At 44.2% G+C, this 21630-nt stretch overlaps 1 protein-coding gene across 1 annotated transcript in view; it reads right to left on the bottom strand.

Annotated features, from left to right (window-relative positions):
• TBKBP1 (TBK1 binding protein 1) overlaps positions 1–21630 on the bottom strand; it is an 80334-nt gene that overhangs the window by 51242 nt on the left and 7462 nt on the right. The window contains exons 2-4 of the mRNA XM_063959649.1: positions 8237–8332; positions 5328–5432; positions 1247–1397 (exon numbers count right to left, since the gene is read on the bottom strand). Coding sequence (XP_063815719.1) covers positions 1247–1397; positions 5328–5432; positions 8237–8332 — 352 coding nt within the window. The remainder of the gene's footprint in view (positions 1–1246; positions 1398–5327; positions 5433–8236; positions 8333–21630) is intronic.

The following is a 21630-nucleotide window of genomic DNA, read 5'->3' on the forward strand; positions in this document are numbered from 1 at the left end:
GAGGTGAGGTGTCCTGACATTACTGTGTCACTAGAATGGATGTAGAGCTTAGTCACATGAGGGTAAATGTATGAAGCAGTGATAAGAGTGGAGAAGTGAGCCAGTGGAGAAGTTGCCCATGGCAACCAATCAGCTGCTCTGTATAATTTTATAGTATGCAAATTATAAAGGTTACTTCAATGCTGATTGGTTGCCATGGGCAACTTCTCCACTCTTATCACTGCTTTATACATTTACCCAGGGCTGCCATCAGAAATTGTGGGGCCCGGGACTGACAAAATAGACAGGGTCCCCCCTACAAAACAAATATTCTGCCACACCGTTCCACCCCTATGTGATGTCACACATCGTGACGTTACATATAGGTGGAGCTTTGCGGACCTGCAGGAACAATTCAAAGAGAACTGATGCACAGGGAAGGCTTCTTTTAAAAAGTCCTCCCTACGCATCAGCCTGCTGTTGTTGTGCAGAATGGTGCAGCTCTCCAGGTATCGTCAGTAGGAGCCAAGGGAGGGCCCCCCTCTCTGCAAGGGCCCAGGACTCCAGTCCCCACAGCCCCCCCCTTGATGGCTGTCCTGCATTTACCCCAGGACTAAGGCCTATCTCAGTGTGTGATTATGAAGAGACGTGCAAATCAGAATACTTTAAGCATACTTTTCTGTGGTAGCAGTCATCATCAAAGAAATAATGAGGACTGCTATTTATTGTAAATAAAGAAATTCCTCTTTTACTATGCCACACTATTACAGGAAGACACGTAGTGTGTGGGTCAGTCTGTCATAATGTCCAACTCCAGTCTGATCAACATGGGTAACTGGGACTACTTTTCCAAAAGTTTATTTTTTTCAAATTAACTAAGATGCGTCATCTTTGTGGGCCTACCGCCGTCCGTTTTCTTTCATTTCTGATGTCCATATGACTGTCAGTGCTGTAACTATGCTTAATCAGTCTTTTGTATTCTTTCATATTAGGCCTTCTTAACGGCGATTTTACACATATATACCGTTGTACCATGTTCACTGTCCATTCATATATACATTGCTTCAATAAATATACGTTTAAAAAGAAAAAGTAACATGCAAACATACACCTGTCCTAAGATCTATATTTTACAGACTGTTCTTTTGTTTCCTTTATGACTTCGGTCCAGTCTCAGTTTCCTTTTCTTTGTATTATATACCAGTATCTCCTATACTGTTCCTCTCCACTCACTCACATACTAGTGTTCCTGTTCATAGTAACTTACTATGCGCCATGTCTGGCCCATGATGTAGAGACAGATACTGTAAGTCTGGATCCGAGAGAGCAGAGCCAGGGAACGGATGCGGCTCAGCACACATCTGTAGCTGCTGCTCCAGAGACTGGATATGGGCTACATGTGTCAGTACCAGGCCCTTCTGTAATATATATATATATATAGACATGGATAAGTAATACATTCCTCATTTCATGGACTTATCTACACTTCATTATTTCCAATATTCCCACACCATACTAAAACACTATTGCCACATGTTAAAGCTTTAAGCCAGCAACAGGTCCTGGTTCAAATCCAAACATAAGCTCTCTGCTTTGCATGGCCAAGCTCCCTGTGGCCCAACCACAGTCCGTAACTTTCTTTCGCCCAATTTCTTCCCCTAGCCAGAACGGTGGACGCTGTTCCATTAAACCATATTTCATGGGGCTCAGAACCACCAAAACCATTTCAAGTGCTACCTTAAAATGACAGCTGTGAGAAGAACCGGAGGAGACAGATGAAGCAGTCTTAAGGAGAATGTTAACTAAATGTGTTGAATATATGGTCGTACTGCTTTAATTTTTATTTTTAATGCAGCAGTCAAACACCTACCACCAAACATTACATTTATAATAGGTTGCAGGGCACAGTCTATGCTATTGGGACATGATCCGTGTATCTTGAAGGAGGAGTGGCTCAATTGCTATACAGTTAATGCAAATGTTTATGTAAACATTTCTCTGACTTGGCAGAATGTGAAGTGTTTGCTATTCTATTTAGATTTTCCATGCAGTGGAATGAACGATACTACTACTAGTATCTGCAACTACAAACAGAAAGATGGAAGGAGTACTCTTCTGCAAACCTACTGGGAATATATACTAATAAAGTGCAAATGTGCAATGACTTAGGACAACCAATATGTTATGTACTTTGATCTTGCAGCCGGTCCACCAATCGATTTATGATTTGATGGTACAGATACTGTTGTTTTCCCCTTTTTTTTAGTAAATAACACTTACTGAGTAGAAAAGAACAAAACTCAGTTTCATCCTAATGATGAGATTCAAATCTTTTTGACGTCGGCAGCCACTAGATGACGCCCAATGGAGATATTCAAATATATGCAATCAGCTGCCGGCGTCTACATTTCAGATCGCACTCGCCTGGGGTGGCGAGCTGAAATGTGTGAAAAGTGATCTGTTTGGGTGCCCAAATGGCACATTTCCCGATCGCGTCCATTAGTTTAATTGGATTTAGCCGCTTTACGGGGATCCCATGTGTAAATGGGAATTTTTTTTACAGAAAAAATGGGCAATAACTGGATAGCCCGATAATGACCATGGGATAAAATTGCAATAATAATAGCCCATTATTGTGGACCGAAAAAGTAGCACATCTAATTGGATATCCCCCATAAATGGGTACGTGTCATTGAACAAATAATTATTGAAGCTCATGTTGAAGTTTTATTTATACACGTGAACTTTGAGTTTGTTTTAATATTTATGTTAGAAAGACAACATGAATAGGTAACCGAATCTTATGGCGGTATTCTATTATGGGAGATCAAACATTGGGTGCGAAAAACTTTTTTCTGATATTTCACCAATGTTTTTCTTACAGGCGAACCAATTATGATCGCCCATAAAAAACAGCTTTCCTCCCGAAAACACACAGGTTCAGTGAAACCTGTGTGGTTTCGGTAGAAACAGGTTTCGCATGCATGAGGCAAGTGAAACAAAATCCCAGATAAGCCGCGGCTCGCGCCGGCTTATCAGGGCTAATAGGATAGCCCCCCAAGGCAATTTACACTATCTTTCCTCCATCTTCACCAACACCAACTGTGTCTTAAGGGTCCCATACACTAGAACGATAATGTCCGATTTCATCCAATTTTGGGCCGATATATCGGGTGAAATCGGGCATTTTGGATGTGTTTCCGATCCGATGTGCGTTCTCGTGAGGGTCGGATCGGCTCCCCTAGATCGTTAGTGCTGCACTCGTGATATGTAGGTTCCCACAGGCATGGCTGGGATTGCATAAGATATATCGCATGCAAAATGTACCAAATCGTATGGACCCACTCCTGGGAAGCTCCCGGGGAGTTCAAGGGGAATCGCCTTCGACTTCAGCCTCAGACATATCGTTGTAGTGTATGGGGCCTGTTACACATTCCCTTTTCTGTAGCACCTCACACAGACTTTCCACCACTGCACTACCTTCTTCTTTTAACCCTTAAATTCCTCCAGCACCTCCAACCAGTCTATTGTTTTATTTTCATAGATGTGAATAGTGAAACAGAATCTCTGCGACTTTAGCTTTAATCCGGCCAAACAATGCGCGTGATGGTGACGGCCACATGGTACAGGAAAAAATTTTTTGCTTGTCCTGTAAGTTTGTTAGGGGTTCTAGCTATGTGTCAGTGTGAGATGAGAAAGTGGATGGGAGTATCTCTCTTGCAAAAGTGTGTATGACGTCCCTGGAGCCAGTGAGAGCTGCAGGTTGGCTGAGAAGAATGTGCCTCCTTCCAACTCTCATTGCTTATTTAAATGATAGACACCTTAGCAAATATAAAAATTTTATTAATAGTTCTATTATATAAAATAATGTTCAGGTTATAATTGGTGGTGCTTTACGGAGGGTCATTATTACATCAACAGTACCTTGTCATTTTTCACAGAAATATTTTTACTTATATATGCCCTGCCCAGCCTGCTTTCCACCTTCTTCTTCTATACAATCCACATGACTGTTTCCTGTTGGTCAGTATCTTCCTCATCATCTGCTAGTGAGTGGCTCCCTTTCCTGCCCTGCTCCCACACTGCATTCCTGGCTTTGTAGCTGAGCTATCGCTTTGCTCACACACCGACTTTAATCTCATAAGCTTTCTTTATTCTCTGCCCACACACTTCCTATCTCCGTGCTTTCTTGTTTATCCATCATCTTTCCACAGTGTCCCACAATCACCTTCTCCTATACAAACAATTCATTACAAATTCATTGACATACAAATTCACTGTCTATCTGACATACAAACTGCATCTTCACTCAATTTCTAAACTATATACAAGATTAGAGCTTTAAGACTATAAATATTGATACAATTTACAGAGTTGGGATTTTTGCTTAAACAGGGTTTAGCTAATAAATCTAGAGTTAATGTTTGATGGAGGTCCAGAATTAAGATTTGTAGGCTCTGCTCAAGAGAAAAACTGGGTACACACCTATGCAAATACTGAGACAATTATCCGCTTCTTATTGTCATGGGTATGTATGTGTATATGTATGTATGTATGTATGAAAAAGCATTAGCCAACAATTGGCTTCAAGCGCTCCTGCAACGGTCAGTCGGATGAAAAGGTCAGGATCAAGAAGTTGAATTCATATCCTGCAATGTCCGACCTTCTGATCCCCTTGAAGAAAGCAACACACTGAGCTACAAGTACAGGCTGCACACTGGTCCAATGATGGATTAGAGGATCTGCAATGTGTACTTCCAGCTTTATGACTTAGACAATGTATGATAAGGTTAGTAATCATAAGATTAATAGCAGTGAATAACCCATTTGGTACAAGAGACTTCTCTCTTTGTTAAAAGATTTGCCTTGCTAGAACATTTGATGGCTTATACAGAAACTCTTCTTTATAAAAGTGTTCTGTGTGCAATACAGTTTAATATGGTTTAAATAAAGAAACAAATTAAAATGATTATGTAAAAGCGGAATACGTTTTCTTAGAAATATCAGTGAGTCTGCAATATCAATCCTATAAAATATATATTATTTTATCTTTCACATTAATCATTAAGATTAAAGTGCTAACCTCCATCTTACTTGAAAAAACTAAAACCAAGTGGATGCCCACACAGATATTGTCCCTCTGCACTAGTCTTGTGGTCTCACCATCCCCCTCTTCCTTCTCACACATGTGATGTCCTTACTACCCTAACTCCCCGTGACATGTCCTTCCTTTACGCTAATACAGACAAGACTTCCTATTGTTAAACTTCCTTTCTTGGACATAGAAACCTTGCTCTGTTCCCAAATACTATCTTCTGATGCAATGTTACACACTGTTACACACTTACCATTTCACTTAACTCCTCGTGCAGCTCACTCCTCTCTGCACACATCTTTTCACATGCGCGCACCATCTCTCCCAGTTCCTCTTCCTTTTCTCGGCTGTTTTGAAGCTATCGAGAGAAAAAATAATTAATGTACTGTCATTTGTCAGCCATATTAAGCTTAAGTGTCCTGAATTATACACAAAACATATCTTTAAGATACAACGCTAGGCATGTGATTAGCTATTGTTCATTCTTCTAGGCATATACGAAAACCAAGTATTCAATATAAATACATGGATTGGTCTCTGCTGTGTTTACATTTTCCATACAATGGACGGGTCACCTAACCAAAGTGGAGGCATCCATTTTTTGAGGTGAACCAAAAGTCAGCCTATGTACTTGCTGTGGATTTCTTATTGAATCGATAGGCTCTATAAAACAAAAATTGCTCTTGAATCTGTATGTGTATAATGGGGATGTGTTAGGCATCTCGGCGGTCGAGATGCTGACAGTCGTGTGACAGACGCTAGAACCCCGACATCACTCAGGACACCGGCTCTGGAACACCAACAGCCAACATCCCAAAGGTAATTACTGGGGTACAGGTTAGAACCCGGGGTGGGGTGGGGGATAGGGTTAGGCAATAGTCAATAGTGTGTGTGTGTGTGTGTGGGGGGGGGTTAGGGTTAGGCACTGGGGTGCTGGTTATCCATAGCCAACCCCCCCCTCCCCCTGAGGGTTAGCCGTGACCAACAGCCCCAGAGGGTTAGCTATAGCCGCCACCCCCGGAGGGCTAGAGTATGGTAGGGTGAAGAGTTAAAATACCCTGTCTGGTGTCGGGATCTTCAGTGTTGGGATGACGCTGTTGGTCATGTGACTGCTGGCATCCCAACCATCAGTATTACATACCGAACCCATATGTTAGTTTTGGGACTCTGTGCTTGCAAATGCTATGGACCTGAGTCACCTACAAGTCTGAAAGCATCTTCCCGAAGTAGCGAGCAATTAAAAAAAAACAAAAAAAAGCAAACAACAATCTAAGTCGGCTTTTAGTAGATATACCCCTAAGCTGTACTGCTGTCTGTATTGTGTGGACATTTATTATATAAAGTGGGAATCAAGGTTAGTTAGTTGTCCATGATCCTGAGTATAGATTTTAAAAGGGTACTAACTTTTACTTATAAGTCACCTTCCCTTCCAATAATTACAATTGTATTTGCATTTACAGTCATCTTTGCTTCCATGTGACAGCCTGGGGAATTTTGAGTCCAAACTATATTTATGCTTGTACAGGCAGTAGGTGATTGGACAAGTCACGTGTCTCCCAAAAAGCAAGAGCTGGATGTATGGGACTCCATGGTTCTGCTACTTAAGTAGCAGAGAAATTATTATTAGAAGTACAGCAGGAATCAAGTTATTTATTAACCAAGGCCAGCGATGCAATGACTAGCAATTAGACATTCTACTTTTATTTTCTAAACACCACTACTTTGATCAAATGTAGTATCTGAGGGTTTAGTACACATTTCATTTAAAGTAGTTAGTAAAAAAACGAAAAAAAAACAATGTCTATTTGATCCTGGATGCTTGTACACATACTGAGGTGTCCTCATTCACCTAGCATTAACACACTATATGACGAGAGATGCACGGCATGACTAAGCCGCTCAGAGAGGTGTAGGGTTGTGTCTTATTTGCATCACAGGTGCAGCGAGACAGACCTCAGAGTGTACTACAGATATTGGGCTGTGACTTCAACAGCACAGGAATTAGTTTCATTTTAACACGTACAAAGTCGCAGATGAAGCACGACAGAACTTGGTGTGAGAAAAAGCCATGGGCGCTGCATCATAGAAATGAGTATACAGATTCAGGCTCAGTCGCACACAGATGTTCAAATGTCACACATCATATTGATAAATGCAATCTAGCACAGTAGTTTTGTCGCTCAGTCAGGGTCGGATTGCCCATCTGGCGCTTCTGGCAAATGCCAGAAGGGCCGATCCTGTCACACAGAGAGCCGAGAAGGCTGCACGCAGCACAGCCTCCGGCTCTCTGGTCTGGCCGCTCCCACGCCCCCCACCATTGGAAATGGGGGCGTGCCGCGATTCCATGCCCCCGACTCGCGCCACCGTTGGTAGTGTCCACGCGCACTTTTTCACGGCGCGTGCCTTCGGTGAAGGCGCGCGCGTGCATGCCAGGGCCGATTATTTTCCCCAGTCCTCCCTGCTCCCAGTTGTTTTATTTGTGCAAATAAGACCAACATTTTGAGTGATAAATACACTTGGTATGGCCCAGGACCTGGTACACTGAGAGAGGCTGTTTGGTGCAACTGAAGTCTCTGTGTATGAGGATTGCACCAACATAGGAAAATTAAACTGCAGGTCCAATCCTTTTGTGAGGTGAGATCCTCATGTAAGGCAGCACACAATGCAGGATTACCCACCCCCGTAATGCCAGTCTAGACCTTTCTCCTACAAGGACTGAAAGAGAAAAAGCTCCCCTATCACTGTGTACGTCACACTACAGTAACATTAGGGGTGACACAGACCTGATGATCAGTAATAATTACACATGCACTGCAGTGTCATACCACATGTTTATAGAAAGAGTGTACAGTACTGTGATTCATTGTTAGAAATCAAAATGCAGCCACTGAGGGTCAATATTAAATAGCTTGTTGCTGCCATGTTGTTACATTTTCCTCCTGATATTCACGCATCGGAGATAGTGAAAGAGGGTGGGTGTATGGTGCAGGGTGTCATTATTACTATAAGTAGATACTCTAGGCAGGAGTGTGGGGGTGGAATGTCATTTTATATATACATGAGTCATCACGGTAGCGCTTCCAGCAGAAATACATACATATACACAGTCTGAGAATGGGTGGGAGCTAGGCCGGGCACTGTTTAATAGTGTTACCCACTCACATCATGTTGGGGGTTCTCAGTCTGCAGCAGAGAGTCTTCTTTCAAGTCATATGGTGAAAAATTCTGCTCATCCCCAAATTCAGAGATAATCGGAAACTGCGGATAGGTAGCAAAAGAAAAAAAAAAAGAAAGAAAGAAAAACAGTTAAGGAGTGTGTATGAAAATCTACCTTACTGACCATCTTAACTATCTTCTAAAAATAGAATAATTCATTATCATACAGTTTATTTGTTCTTCAATTTATATTAGCCAGTTTATACGGGTTGGCAGGGCCGGACTGCCCATGTGGCACAAGATCCAAGGCACTACACTGGGAACTGGACACAAAAGGCCATATAAAATTAATGAGTGTTTTTATGCTCATTGCGAGCCACCATTCCACACAGCCAAAGGTACTGTGTTTATAACCTGCATGAATTAGAACTGTATGGACTATGGCCCTTATTCCGAGTTGATCGCTCGCTAGCTATTTTTTGCAGAGCAGCGATCAGATAGTCGCAGCCTCTAGGGGAGTGTATTTTCGCTTTGCAAGTGTGCGATCGCTTGTGCAGCCGAGCGGGACGAAAACGTTTTTAGCAGTTTCTGAGTAGGTCTGAACTCACTCAGACCTTGCGATCACTTCAGCCTGTCCGGTCCCGGAATTGACGTCAGACACCCGCCCTGCAAGCGCCTGGACACGCCTGCGATTTCCCTACCACTCCCAGAAAACGGTCAGTTGACACCCATAAATTCCTTCTTCCTGTTAATCTCCTTGCGATCGTTTGTGCGAATGGATTCGTCGCTAGAAGCATTGCACAGCAACGATGCTGTTTGTACCCGTACGACGCACGTGCGCATTGTGGTGCATACGCATGTGCAGTAGTAACCTGATCGCTGCGCTGCGAAAAACGGCAGCGAGCGATCAACTCGGAATGAGGGCCTATATCTTAACACCTATCATCCTGTACTATGGCTACAATTTAGAATGCAACATAAGACTATACAACCCTGGATACATACCCAGGGCTTTTATCATTTTTTATTTAATTCACTGTTGGACTAAATAAAATTAAAAAAATCCATATTGTTTAAATACATACATGTGTGTGACTGGTACTCATGCAATACGTTGTGAGCCTTTATTTGCCAGTCAATAAATCTGGCCCCGGCTGACTTCTTTTTGATCCCCCAGATCAAACTCGGCCTAAAAGGACACAGTTTTCAGATCGTAGACAAAGTGGAAGCGGCTGCGACAAGGGCACTCAAGGACGTTCCGGTTAATGCCTTCCAGGAGGCGTACCAAGCTTGGCAGACACGCTGGCAATGGTGTATCAGTGCTCAAGGGTCATACTTTGAAGATTATTAACCCTATGTATGTAAAAGTTAAATACATTTTCCCCCCCGGATTTAGTCTCATTACTTTCCGGGCAGACCCTGTATTGTAAGGAGATCTCCTGCGCACAGTCCTCTATAGGTCATTCCAAGGTTTTCAATGGGATGGTGGTCGGGGCTCTCATTGGGGCATTCCAAGGGGTAAATTTACTAAGATGTGACTTCTAGCTAAGATGGGATGTTACCCATAGCAGCCAATCAGATTCCAGGTATTATCCTCTAGAAGGTGCTAGATAAATGAGAAGTAGAATCTGATTAAGATGGGATGTTGCCCACAGCAGCCAATCAGATTCCAGGTATTATCTTCTAGAAGGTGCTAGATAAAATAGGATTTTAATACCTACCGGTAAATCCTTTTCTCCTAGTCCGTAGAGGATGCTGGGGACTCCAAAAGGACCATGGGGTATAGACAGGATCCGCAGGAGACATGGGCACACTATAAGACTTTGAATGGGTGTGAACTGGCTCCTCTCTCCATTTCGAGGAAAAGAATTTATGTTAACCAAGGGTGAGAAACACACCAGCTCACACCACAATACACCGTAGAACATGGTTTACAAGCAATACCAGTTAACAGTATGAACTAAAAACAGCAACAAGCTGAATATAACCGATACACAACCTTCGTGTAACAGAAACCAATAACCAACAATACAACTGCAAGTAACAGTCCGCACTGGGACGGGCGCCCAGCATCCTCTACGGACTAGGAGAAAAGGATTTACCGGTAGGTATTAAAATCCTATTTTCTCTTACGTCCTAGAGGATGCTGGGGACTCCAAAAGGACCATGGGGTCTATACCAAAGCTCCAGACTGGGCGGGAGAGTGCGGACGACTCTGCAGCAACGATTGAGCAAACATGAGGTCCTCATCAGCCAGGGTATCAAACTTGTAGAACTTAGCAAAAGTGTTTGAACCCGACCACGTAGCTGCTCGGCAAAGTTGGAGAGCAGAGACTCCTCGGGCAGCCGCCCAAGATGAGCCCACCTTCCTGGTAGAATGGGCCTTCACTGACTCCGGCAACGGCAATCCAGCCGTAGAATGAGCATGCTGAATCGTATTACAAATCCAGCGTGCAATAGTCTGCTTGGAAGCAGGATTTCCAATCTTGTTGGAAGCATACAGGACAAACAGAGCCTCTGTTTTCCTAATACGAGCCGTTCTGGCGACATAAAATTTCAAAGCTCTTACGACATCGAGAGATTTTGGCACTGCCACGGCATCCGTAGCTACAGGCACCACAATAGGTTGATTTATGTGAAACGAAGAAACCACCTTCGGCAGAAATTGTTGACGAGTCTTCAATTCCACTATCCACATGGAAAATCAAATAGGGGCTCTTGTGAGACAAAGCCGCCAATTCCGACACCCGTCTGGCAGACGCCAAGGCCAAAAGCATGACCACTTTGCAAGTTAGAAATTTCAACTCAACCTTTCGCAAAGGTTCAAACCAGTGAGACATAAGAAATTGTAACACCACGTCAAGATCCCACGGTGCCACGGGTGGCACAAACAGAGGGTGGATATGCAGCACTCCCTTCACGAAAGTCTGAGCGGCCAATTCTTTTGAAAGAAAGTAGATAAAGCCGAAATCTGCACTTTAATGGAACCTAATTTCAGGCCTGCATCCACGCCTGCCTGCAAAAAACGGAGGAAACGACCCAGCTGAAACTCCTCCGTAGGAGCTTTCTTGGTTTCACACCAAGACACATACTTTCTCCAAATACGGTGATAATGCTTCGCCGTGACCTCCTTTCTAGCTTTAAGGAGAGTGGGGATGACTTCCCTGGGAATACCCTTTCGAGCTAGAATTTTGCGTTCAACCTCCACGCAGTCAAACGCAGCCGCGGTAAGTCCTGGAAGACGCATGGCCCCTGCAGTAACAGATCCTCTCTGAGAGGAAGAGGCCAGGGATCTTCTATGATCAATTCCAGAAGATCTGAATACCAGGCCCTCCGTGGCCAATCCGGAACGATGAGTACCGCCTGAACCCTTGTTCTTCTTATGATCCTCAACACTTTTGGAATGAGTGGAAGTGGAGGGAACACATACACTGACTGAAACACCCACGGAGTTACCAGGGTGTCCACTGCACTGGCTTGAGGGTCCCTTGACCTGGAACAATATCTCGGAAGCTTCTTGTTGAGGCGAGACGCCATCATGTCTATTTGAGGAATTCCCCAACGACTTGTCACTTCTGCCAAATCCTCTTGATGAAGACCCCACTCTCCTGGATGGAGATCGTGTCTGCTGAGGAAGTCTGCTTCCCAGTTGTCCACGCCCGGAAGGAAGACCGCCGACAGAGCACTCACGTGCTTTTCCGCCCAGCGGAGAACTTTTGTGGCCTCCGCCATTGCCACTCTGCTCTTTGTTCCGCCCTGGCGGTTTATGTACGCCACCGCTGTTACGTTGTCCGACTGAAACAGGACAGGTAGACCTCGAAGAAAGTGTTCCGCTTGCAGAAGACCGTTGTAAATGGCTCTCAATTCCAGAACGTTTATGTGCAGACAAGCTTCCTGGCTTGACCATTTTCCCTGGAAATTTTCTACTTGTGTGACTGCTCCCCAGCCTCGGAGACTTGCATCCGTGGTCAGCAGGACCCAATCCTGGATCCCGAACCTGCGTCCCTCTTTGAGGTGAGAACTTTGAAGCCACCATAGGAGAGATATTCTGGTCCTGGAAGATAGGCTTATTTTCCGGTGCATGTGCAGGTGAGACCCGGACCACTTGTCCAACAGGTCCCACTGAAATACCCGGGCATGATACCTGCCAAACGGAATGGCTTCGTAAGCTGCCACCATCTTGCCCAGCACCCGAGTGCATTGATGAATCGACACCCTTGCCGGTTTCAGAATCTCCTTGACCATGGTCTGGATTTCCAGAGCTTTTTCCGCTGGGAGAAATACTCTCTGCAGTTCCGTTTCCAGAATCATGCCCAGGAAAGACAGCCGAGTTGTCGGAATCAACTGTGATTTTGGCAAATATATAATCCAACCATGTTGTTGCAGAATCGTCAGGGAGAGTGCCACGTTTCGTAGCAACTGTTCCTTTGATCTCGCCTTTATCAGGAGATCGTCCAAGTATGGGATAATTGTGACACCCTGCTTGCGTAGGAGTACCATAATTTCCGCCATTACTTTGATGAAGACCCTCGGGGCCATGGAAAGCCCAATCGGCAACGTCTGAAATTGGTAATGACAATCCTGCACCGCAAACCGCAGGAAAGCCTGATGTGGAGGATAATTTGGGACATGCAAGTAGGCATCTTTTATATCGACTGACGCCATAAAATCCCCCCCTTCCAGACTGGAGATCACTGCTCGAAGAGATTCCATCTTGAACTTGAAAGTTTTCAAATACAGATTGAGGGATTTTAGGTTCAGGATCGGTCTGACCGAGCCATCCGGCTTTGGTACGACAAAGAGGCTCGAATAAAACCCTTCTCCCCGTTGAGATGGGGGTACCGTGACAATGACCCGCTGTTGACACAGCTTTTGTATCGCAGCACTCCCTACTTCCCTTTCTGGGATAGAAACTGGCAAGACTGATTTGAAAAATCGGTGGGGGGGGGGGGGGCACCTCCTGAAACTCCAGTTTATACCCTTGGGACACTACGTCTAACACCCAAGGATCCAGGCCCGAGTGAAACCAGACCTGACTGAAGAGTTGGAGACGCGCCCCCACCGGTACGGACTCCCATAGGGGAGCCCCAGCATCATGCGGTGGACTTGGCAGAAGCCGGGGAGGACTTCTGGTCCTGGGAGCCTGACACAACAGGCAACCTTTTTCCCCTTCCTCTGCCTTTAGAGGCAAGGAAGGAGGACCCTCGTCCTTTTTTTGTATTTATTAGGCCAAAAGAACTGCATCTGATAATGGGGTGCCTTTTTCTGTTGTGCAGGAACATAAGGAAGAAAGGATGACTTACCTGCTGTAGCCGTAGACACCAGGTCAGCGAGGCCGTCACCAAACAAGACACTACCTTTATATGGGAGAGAGTCGGCATCAGCATTCCATTGATGAATCCACAGCGCTCTCCTGGCCGAGACTGCCATGGCATTGGCCCTTGAGCCCAAGAGGCCAATATCCCTCGCCGCATCCTTTAGGTAAGCTGCAGCGTCCCTGATATAACCAAGAGTCAAAAGAATGTTATCCCTATCTAGGGTATCCATGCCAGATGCCAAAAAATATCAGCCCACTTACCAATAGCACTACTCACCCATGCCGACGCCACGGCAGGTCTGAGCAGTGCACCCGTAGTGACATAAATGGACTTTAAGGTCATTTCCTGCTTACGATCCGCAGGGTCCTTAAGGGCAGCAGTGTCAGGAGACGAAAGCGCCACCTTCTTGGACAGCCGTGATAGAGCCTTGTCCACATAGGGAGATGACTCCCACTTTTCCCTATCGTCAGAGGCGAAAGGATAAGCCATTAGAATTCTCTTGGGAATCTGCCACCTTTTATCAGGAGATTCCCAAGCTTTTTCACAAAGAGCGTTCAGTTCATGAGAGGGGGGAAACGTCACCTCAGGCTTCTTTCCCTTATACAAACAAACCCTTGTATCTGGAACAGCAGGCACTTCAGAAATATGTAAAACATCTTTAATTGCCACAATCATGTACTGAATACTCTTAACCAATTTAGGATGTAAACTGACCTCACTATAGTCGACACTGGAATCAGAGTCCGTGTTGGTATCCGAATCCGCCATCTGGGTAAATGAACGCTTTTGTGACCCTGAGGGGGCCTGTACCTGAGACAAGGCATCCTCCATGGATTTTCTCCACGTTTGTGTCTGAGAATCGGATTTATCCAGTTTTTTAGTCAACAACGCCACATTTGCATTCAATGTACTCAGCACATTCACCCAATCAGCAGTCGGCGGTGCCGACAGAGTCACTCCCAACTCCTTATCTGCACCCCCAGCAACTTCCTCCGGGGAGGAGCACACAGCCTCAGACATGTCGACACACACGTACCGACATGCACCAACACCGGGGCTATGGGGGACAGACTCACAGGGAAGCCTGTTAGAGAAACACAGAGGGAGTTACCAGCTCACACCCCAGCGCCTATTTCAGTACTGAAAACAAATATCAGATGTCTGCGCTGTTCATAAAAGGGTTAAAAGCACCAAATTACTGTCTCCCCCCCCCCCCCACCCCTCTGTTTTGCTCCCTGTTACTTGTTCAGGAGAGTGGAGGTCCGGGCCAACGTTCTCTGCAGCCCGTGAAGAGAAAAATGGCGCTGGTAAGCTGTGAGGGCTAAGCCACGCCCCCTCACCGGCGCGCTGTAGTCCCGCTCAAACTGTCAATATTTATACTGGCGGGGGCTATATTTTGTGCCTAGGCACTTATAACATATATACTTGTGCCAGTTTTATCCTCCAGTAACATGCTGCCCAGGGCGCCCCCCCCCTGCGCCCTGCAAGTGCCACCTGTGTGTAGGAGCATGGCGCGCAGCGCTACCACTGCGTGGTACCTCGTTACTGAAGTCTTCTGCCGTCACTGAAGTCTTCTTTCTTCTGTATACTCACCCGGCTTCTTTCTTCTGGCATCTGTGAGGGGGTTGACGGCGTGGCTCCGGGAACGAGCAGCTAGGCGCACCAAGTGATTGAACCCTCTGGAGCTAATGGTGTCCAGTAGCCTAATGATAAAGCTAAATATTTATCGTATATAAAACACTTTAAGAGGTCTAAGAACACTGTACGCTATCTACGTAAGAAGTACCGTAAGGGTACGCAAGTTGCGTAACGATCGCTCAACCGTAGTCGAGACGCTCAAGCGTCACGTTCGCTTACGGCCCAGAGATCACAGGCAGGCACGCTATTGGCTGCCGACTAACGTAATGATTCGCTATAGCGTAGCGGACGCTCGGGACCACGAGGAGATCACCAGCGGTGCAGACGCTTATAACGTTAAACCTTTATATCTATACCTTTAACAACGAAATATACAGTAAACCTTAGTGTGGTGACAGAGTGTAAGTGCAACCTGGTGTAACCTGATTAACTACAAAGCTGCTTGAGCGTCACCGACGCTCAGGGAATACTTAACACTATAAGAAATACACAGATACCTGGGCTTAGGGTCCAAAACCTATTATATGTATTATGACTATTATACTTGCAAAAGAATCACAGTACAAAGCATACACTACAATATAACATAGACTAACTAACCAGATAACTACACAGGAAATACAATACAATACAATTAAGGGAAAAATACGGGAGAAATAGAAGAGAGAGAGAGAGAGAGAGAAATGGCTCACAATAACATCAAGACAATATGATTGCGGAGAAACACTTACGCACAAGGGGAAACGATCGCATGCGCCTCGATATCCAGCTCCCGATTATCAGCAATGAGAACCGTTGAAGAGAGAGAACTGGATACGGTCGGCCTGCCTATTTATGCCCCACACACACAATACAATTCAATGGTCCCTACAATCTCATTGTTCATTGGACACAGGAATTCGGCTTCGCATTATAACAAAAGGTCATAGGTTGATTCATACAGGTGGGCTGTGACTGTTTCCAACTGTCCAGGTGGGTGGGATACTGGGTTTCCCGCCGCATGACTAAGTAAGAACAAATAATAGTAAATGGACATAAACTTCTTATGTCCATAACTATTCGCACGAGCGATTAATCCGCTCCAAACCAACACCGGAATATTGCTATTTAAATACTCTTCCGATGGGTACCAAACACTACTGTATGACCCCTGTTAGACCCTTCGTACAATACAAAGAGGGATCTCTCTGTTCAGGAACATGCTATGTTAACTAAACTTTCAGTATCTATCAAAGGGACCATGATCTACAAAAATACATTATTAGTGAAAATATGTAACGAATGAGTCGCACGCTACGATTACATAAACTCTACCGTAAATACGCATACCGTGCGCCTGCGGGTGCCCGCGACTGTGAGTATGTGCACGTACGGGAGAGCGTACGCATGCGCAGCGCGGACCAGTATGAGGTGCAAATATGGCAGTGTGTGTAGAGATATTTTTCTGACTTTGACACTAAGAAGCACCAAGAAGAAGCAGGTCTGACTTCTCTCCCCTCAGTCCCACGATGCAGGGAGCCTGTAGCCAGCAGGTCTCCCTGAAAATAAAAAACCTAACAAAAGTCTTTTCAGAGAAACTCAGGAGAGCTCCCCTAGTGTATGTCCAGTCTCTCTGGGCACAGAATCTAACTGAGGTCTGGAGGAGGGGCATAGAGGGAGGAGCCAGTTCACACCCATTCAAAGTCTTATAGTGTGCCCATGTCTCCTGCGGATCCCGTCTATACCCCATGGTCCTTTTGGAGTCCCCAGCATCCTCTAGGACGTAAGAGAAATGAGAAGTAGAATCTGATTGGTTGCTATGGGCAACATCCAATCTTAAATAGAACTCCCAGCTTAGTAAATTTACCCCCAAGACTGTTTTTCTTTCTGTGAAGCCAATCCTTAGGTGACTTGCATGTGTACATAATCATGGGTGAAGGCAAAATGAATCTTTTGTGCCAAAATATCTTCATATATGGAACTATTCAATGTCATCTATCCTGACCAGTGCTCCTGTCCCAGCTGAGGAAAAGCATCCACAAAACCGGATACTGCCACCAACATGATTCACATTGGTTATTTTATTCTTTAGGTAATGAGCTGTATTGTCTTTGCACCAAATGCATCTTTTAGAATTAGCGCAAAAACATCAACTTGGGTCTCTGTGGACCATAAGACAGTTTCCTAAAGCCATCACAGTCCAAGTTTTAAGAATATCTATGCTTGAGTACAGATGACTTAAGCGCCCTACACATTGGTCGATTTCTCTGAAAAATATGGACGATAAATCATTCATATCTTTCAGTGTGGATGTTTCAACAATGAACGATGCGCGTGCCCGCAATTGTTCATTGTTTAAACATGCCAGGCAATTTGGACTATATAGATGCCTGTACTCTCATATTATCCAAATTGCACATTGATATCATCCAGTGTGTAGGCATCCAAATTGACCATCAATATATCGATGGTCGATTACATCGCCCAGTGTGTAGGGCCCTATAATTAGTACCTCAGTCAATTTGTTTTAACCGTCTGGACTCAAGCATCAATATACTGTACTTAAAACCTGGATTTAAAGGTGGAGTTTGGGAAACTGCCATAAGTCATTTTCCCACATGGTTTGGGGTGATTGAATATATTTTCTTTGCAAAAGGTAGCCAGGTAGAGAACACGAGACTGTTGTTATATGCATAGAGTGACCAGGTCCTGCAAGTCCATTAATGTTGCCATCGACTTCTTGGAAGCCTCCTGATATGTTTTCTCCTTGTCCTGTCATCATCTTTGGACAGTAGTCCTGATCTTGACAATGTACAAGACAGCTGTGGAACATTTTCTCCACTTATCAATGATAGTAATCACAGTGTTCCATGTTTTCTGTAATTTCTTGGAAATTCCTTCATACCCCTCTCATGATTGGTACCTTTCATTAATGAGATCCTGTAGAAGTTTTGAAAGCTCCATCCAGACCACGGGGTATCCGGTTGATAGATAGACAGTGTCTAGTTAGACAGTCAATAGATAAACACCATGGGGGGAATTCAAATGTTTGAAAAGTCGGTTGGGTGTTTGTTTTTTCCTGTCTATTAGATAGGAAAAAACAGACACCCAACTGACTTTTCAAACAATTAAATCTTCCCCCATATGTTAGACAGACATTAGGTCGACAGGGTGAAAAGGTTGACGTAAAAAAGATAGACACTTTTTTTAAATGTTTACATGTTTTTGGACAATTTCATATCTTCTCTATCCAAAGTCGGCATAGAGTTGGATATAAACCTTGTGGCGAGTGCAGCGAGCCACCTAGCCAAAAGCATGGCGAACCCCGCGAGGGGATGCCTTTCTACAATTGGGGGTCCCAGATGACAAAACTATCCACACAAACCACAAAAATGCAAAAAACATGGTGTCTACCTTTTTTGTGTCGACCTTTTTAATGTCGACCTTTTGACCTGTCGACCTAATGTCTGACTAACATATGGTGTCTATCTATTGGCTGTCTAACTGGACACTATCTATCAATCCACACCCGACCATGGTAACCCCAGTAATTTAGAACCAAGTAAACAAGAAATACTGCAGGAACAATTGATATTTACTTGTGCTTAATCAGTCACTTTCACTGCTGACTGGTTGATGCTTATTACCTTTAAAAAGTATTTTGAATGCAAGTGGTTAATTGTGAACACAGCTGCAGCCTCATTATGATCAGCGTATGAACACTTCAACCAGGTATTGTAGCTTTTGTATTTCGCCTCTTTTCCTACAATTTGTTTTTCAGTTGAATTGTGTTGGTTTCAAGGTCACAATAAAAGTGGAAAGGGGTCGGACATGGTTTTTCATGATTACAAAAACCTGCAGTTTCAGTAAGGACATGTAGATTTTTATATCCACTATGTTTCAGAAGTTATAACCACTTTCATGTGCACTCCATTAAAATGAAGCCTCTATAAAAACAATCTGTGTTTGTCATTGTCCCACAGACAATGAAATAAAAACACATGGATAACAGGAACAGAAGGAAAGTCATGTACAGTATGTGAATGTCATGACTGTTATGTGAAATAAGAGATAATAGTTGTAAGAAAAGGCACATGGGTGGGCATTCCGAGTTGTTTGCTCGGTAATTTTCTTCGCATCGCAGCAATTTTCCGCTAATTGCGCATGCGCAATGTTCGCACTGCGACTGCGCCAAGTAAATTTGCTATGCAGTTAGGTATTTTACTCACGGCATTACAAGGTTTTTTCTTCGTTCTGGAGATTGGAGTGTGATTGACAGGAAGTGGGTGTTTCTGGGCGGAAACTGGCCGTTTTATGGGAGTGTGTGTAAAAACGCTACCGTTTCTGGGAAAAACGCGGGAGTGGCTGGAGAAACGGAGGAGTGTCTGGGCGAACGCTGGGTGTGTTTGTGACGTCAAACCAGGAACGACAAGCACTGAACTGATCGCAGTGGCAGAGTAAGTCTCGAGCTACTCAGAAACTGCACAGAGAAGTCTTTTCGCAATATTGCAAATCTTTCGTTCGCAATTTTGATAAGCTAAGATTCACTCCCAGTAGGCGGCGGCTTAGCGTGTGCAATGCTGCTAAAAGCAGCTTGCGAGCGAACAACTCGGAATGAGGGCCCTGATTACTAAACTGCTCCCACTACCCAGAGAGTTGGTTATTAGGTATTATTATTTATGTTATGTTACTGTGTCGTAATACAGATTTCTACTGTTCAACCCACAAAATCACTAGAGATTTTTGTGTAATTATATACAATCAAGCATAGTTGGCAACTGCCCCTTAATTAGAGGGACAATCCTAAATTATAACGGTTCCCTGAATATTGTTTTTTCTATTATTTTATTGATTTATCATTGGACAGGAACATTCATTCAACTGAATTCAACTTCCGCATCATGTACAACACAGTTAAATGTGCATATAATACATTACAGGGAAATACTATTGTGATGTGAATTATAGTATTTGCACCCTCTCAGCAAAGAATCACCAAAGGTATTTCAGTATGTTGGAAGCGCAGCGAGCCACCATGCCTGCAGTGTGGCGAGTGCAGCGAACCCGCAAGGCGCTTTCTAGCACTCGCCCCGCTGCCGGCATACTGGTGGCAAGGATCCTGGCCATCGGTAAATCGTATGGATTCCCCTCTATCCATGTTTGATATTCTAATAATATGATATACTGGAACTGTCCTATCACTGCTGTGAAAGTCTATGGTCCTTATTCAGTGGTTCACACACATCCTGTTGCCACTGCATTCTGGTATGGGGATTTCTACAGAGACACCCCAGTGGCTGAGCCATTAATCCGCTGCTTACATGCAAAGACGCACCACTGATTGCACCATTAATCTACTGAGCAACCCTCAGACTGTCCGTCGGAACTAAGACACTGAAGCCTTTACCACTGTGTATGAAGACACAGTCACATACACAGACGCGCCCCTCGCCAACCCACCCATTACCTCCCACAAACGCTCACTGTCAATCACTCTGTGTCTCCATCCTCACTGCTACAGTGGTCGGTCATCAAACTTGGTGTGTGCAGTGAGACTGCATGCACAGAACGAGAAAAAAAAATCACACAAATCAGTATACATCAGTATTGCATTCACCTATAAATAAGGCAAGTGCAAGTGCTCACTTTAAGCAATAAAACAATACTAACCATAAGTCTAGTAATATATCTATGTAATATAAATTCAGGGGATACGGTCAGTATCCCGGCAGACAGGATCGGACAGTCAGAATACCGACAGCGGAATCTCTGTGGTCAGAATCCCGAAGATAAATATTGGGGTTAAGGTTAGGCACTAGGGAGAGGGTTAGGGTTAGGCTGCAGTAGGGGATAGTTAGGGTTAGTCAGTGGGAGGGGTTTGTTAGGGGTAGGGTTACAATACTTACCATGATCCTTCAGGATGCCGCTGTCAAGATTTCGTACCGAACCCAAATTTAGGAATACAAATTAGGTTATATTTATCAACAGATTACAAATAATGGTTGGAAGGATTCTTGCTGTATGATGCCATAATAATAACAACACGTATGGATAATGGGTAGTACGCACAGTCAAAACAAATTTTGTACCTTCAAAATTATACACAGAATGAGGACTGAAGATTTACACTGTGCGACTGAACCCACAGAGAAAGGATATTCTTTTTAATAGGGTACCACATGATCTGCTTTGTATGGGACGTTATCACCAGAGATTCTTACCGCCAACGGTATCTGTTGCCAGCAATAGGGCTGTTTACCCTTACATAAAAATATACCTTTAGGGGGTATTCAATTAGCTGCGACAACTGACTTTTTGCGTGAAAAAACTGACTTTTCCCGCGAATCACGATTACGTACGTTTCATTTAACCGGGAAAATTTATCGGTGATAATTTTTTCGCAAATTTGACTTCACCTACTCTGAGCAGGTGAAAAGTTGTGAAAACTCCTTATTTTAAGGTAAA

This window comes from Pseudophryne corroboree, chromosome 3, assembly GCF_028390025.1.
Source record: "Pseudophryne corroboree isolate aPseCor3 chromosome 3, aPseCor3.hap2, whole genome shotgun sequence".
Lineage (NCBI taxonomy): Eukaryota > Metazoa > Chordata > Amphibia > Anura > Myobatrachidae > Pseudophryne > Pseudophryne corroboree.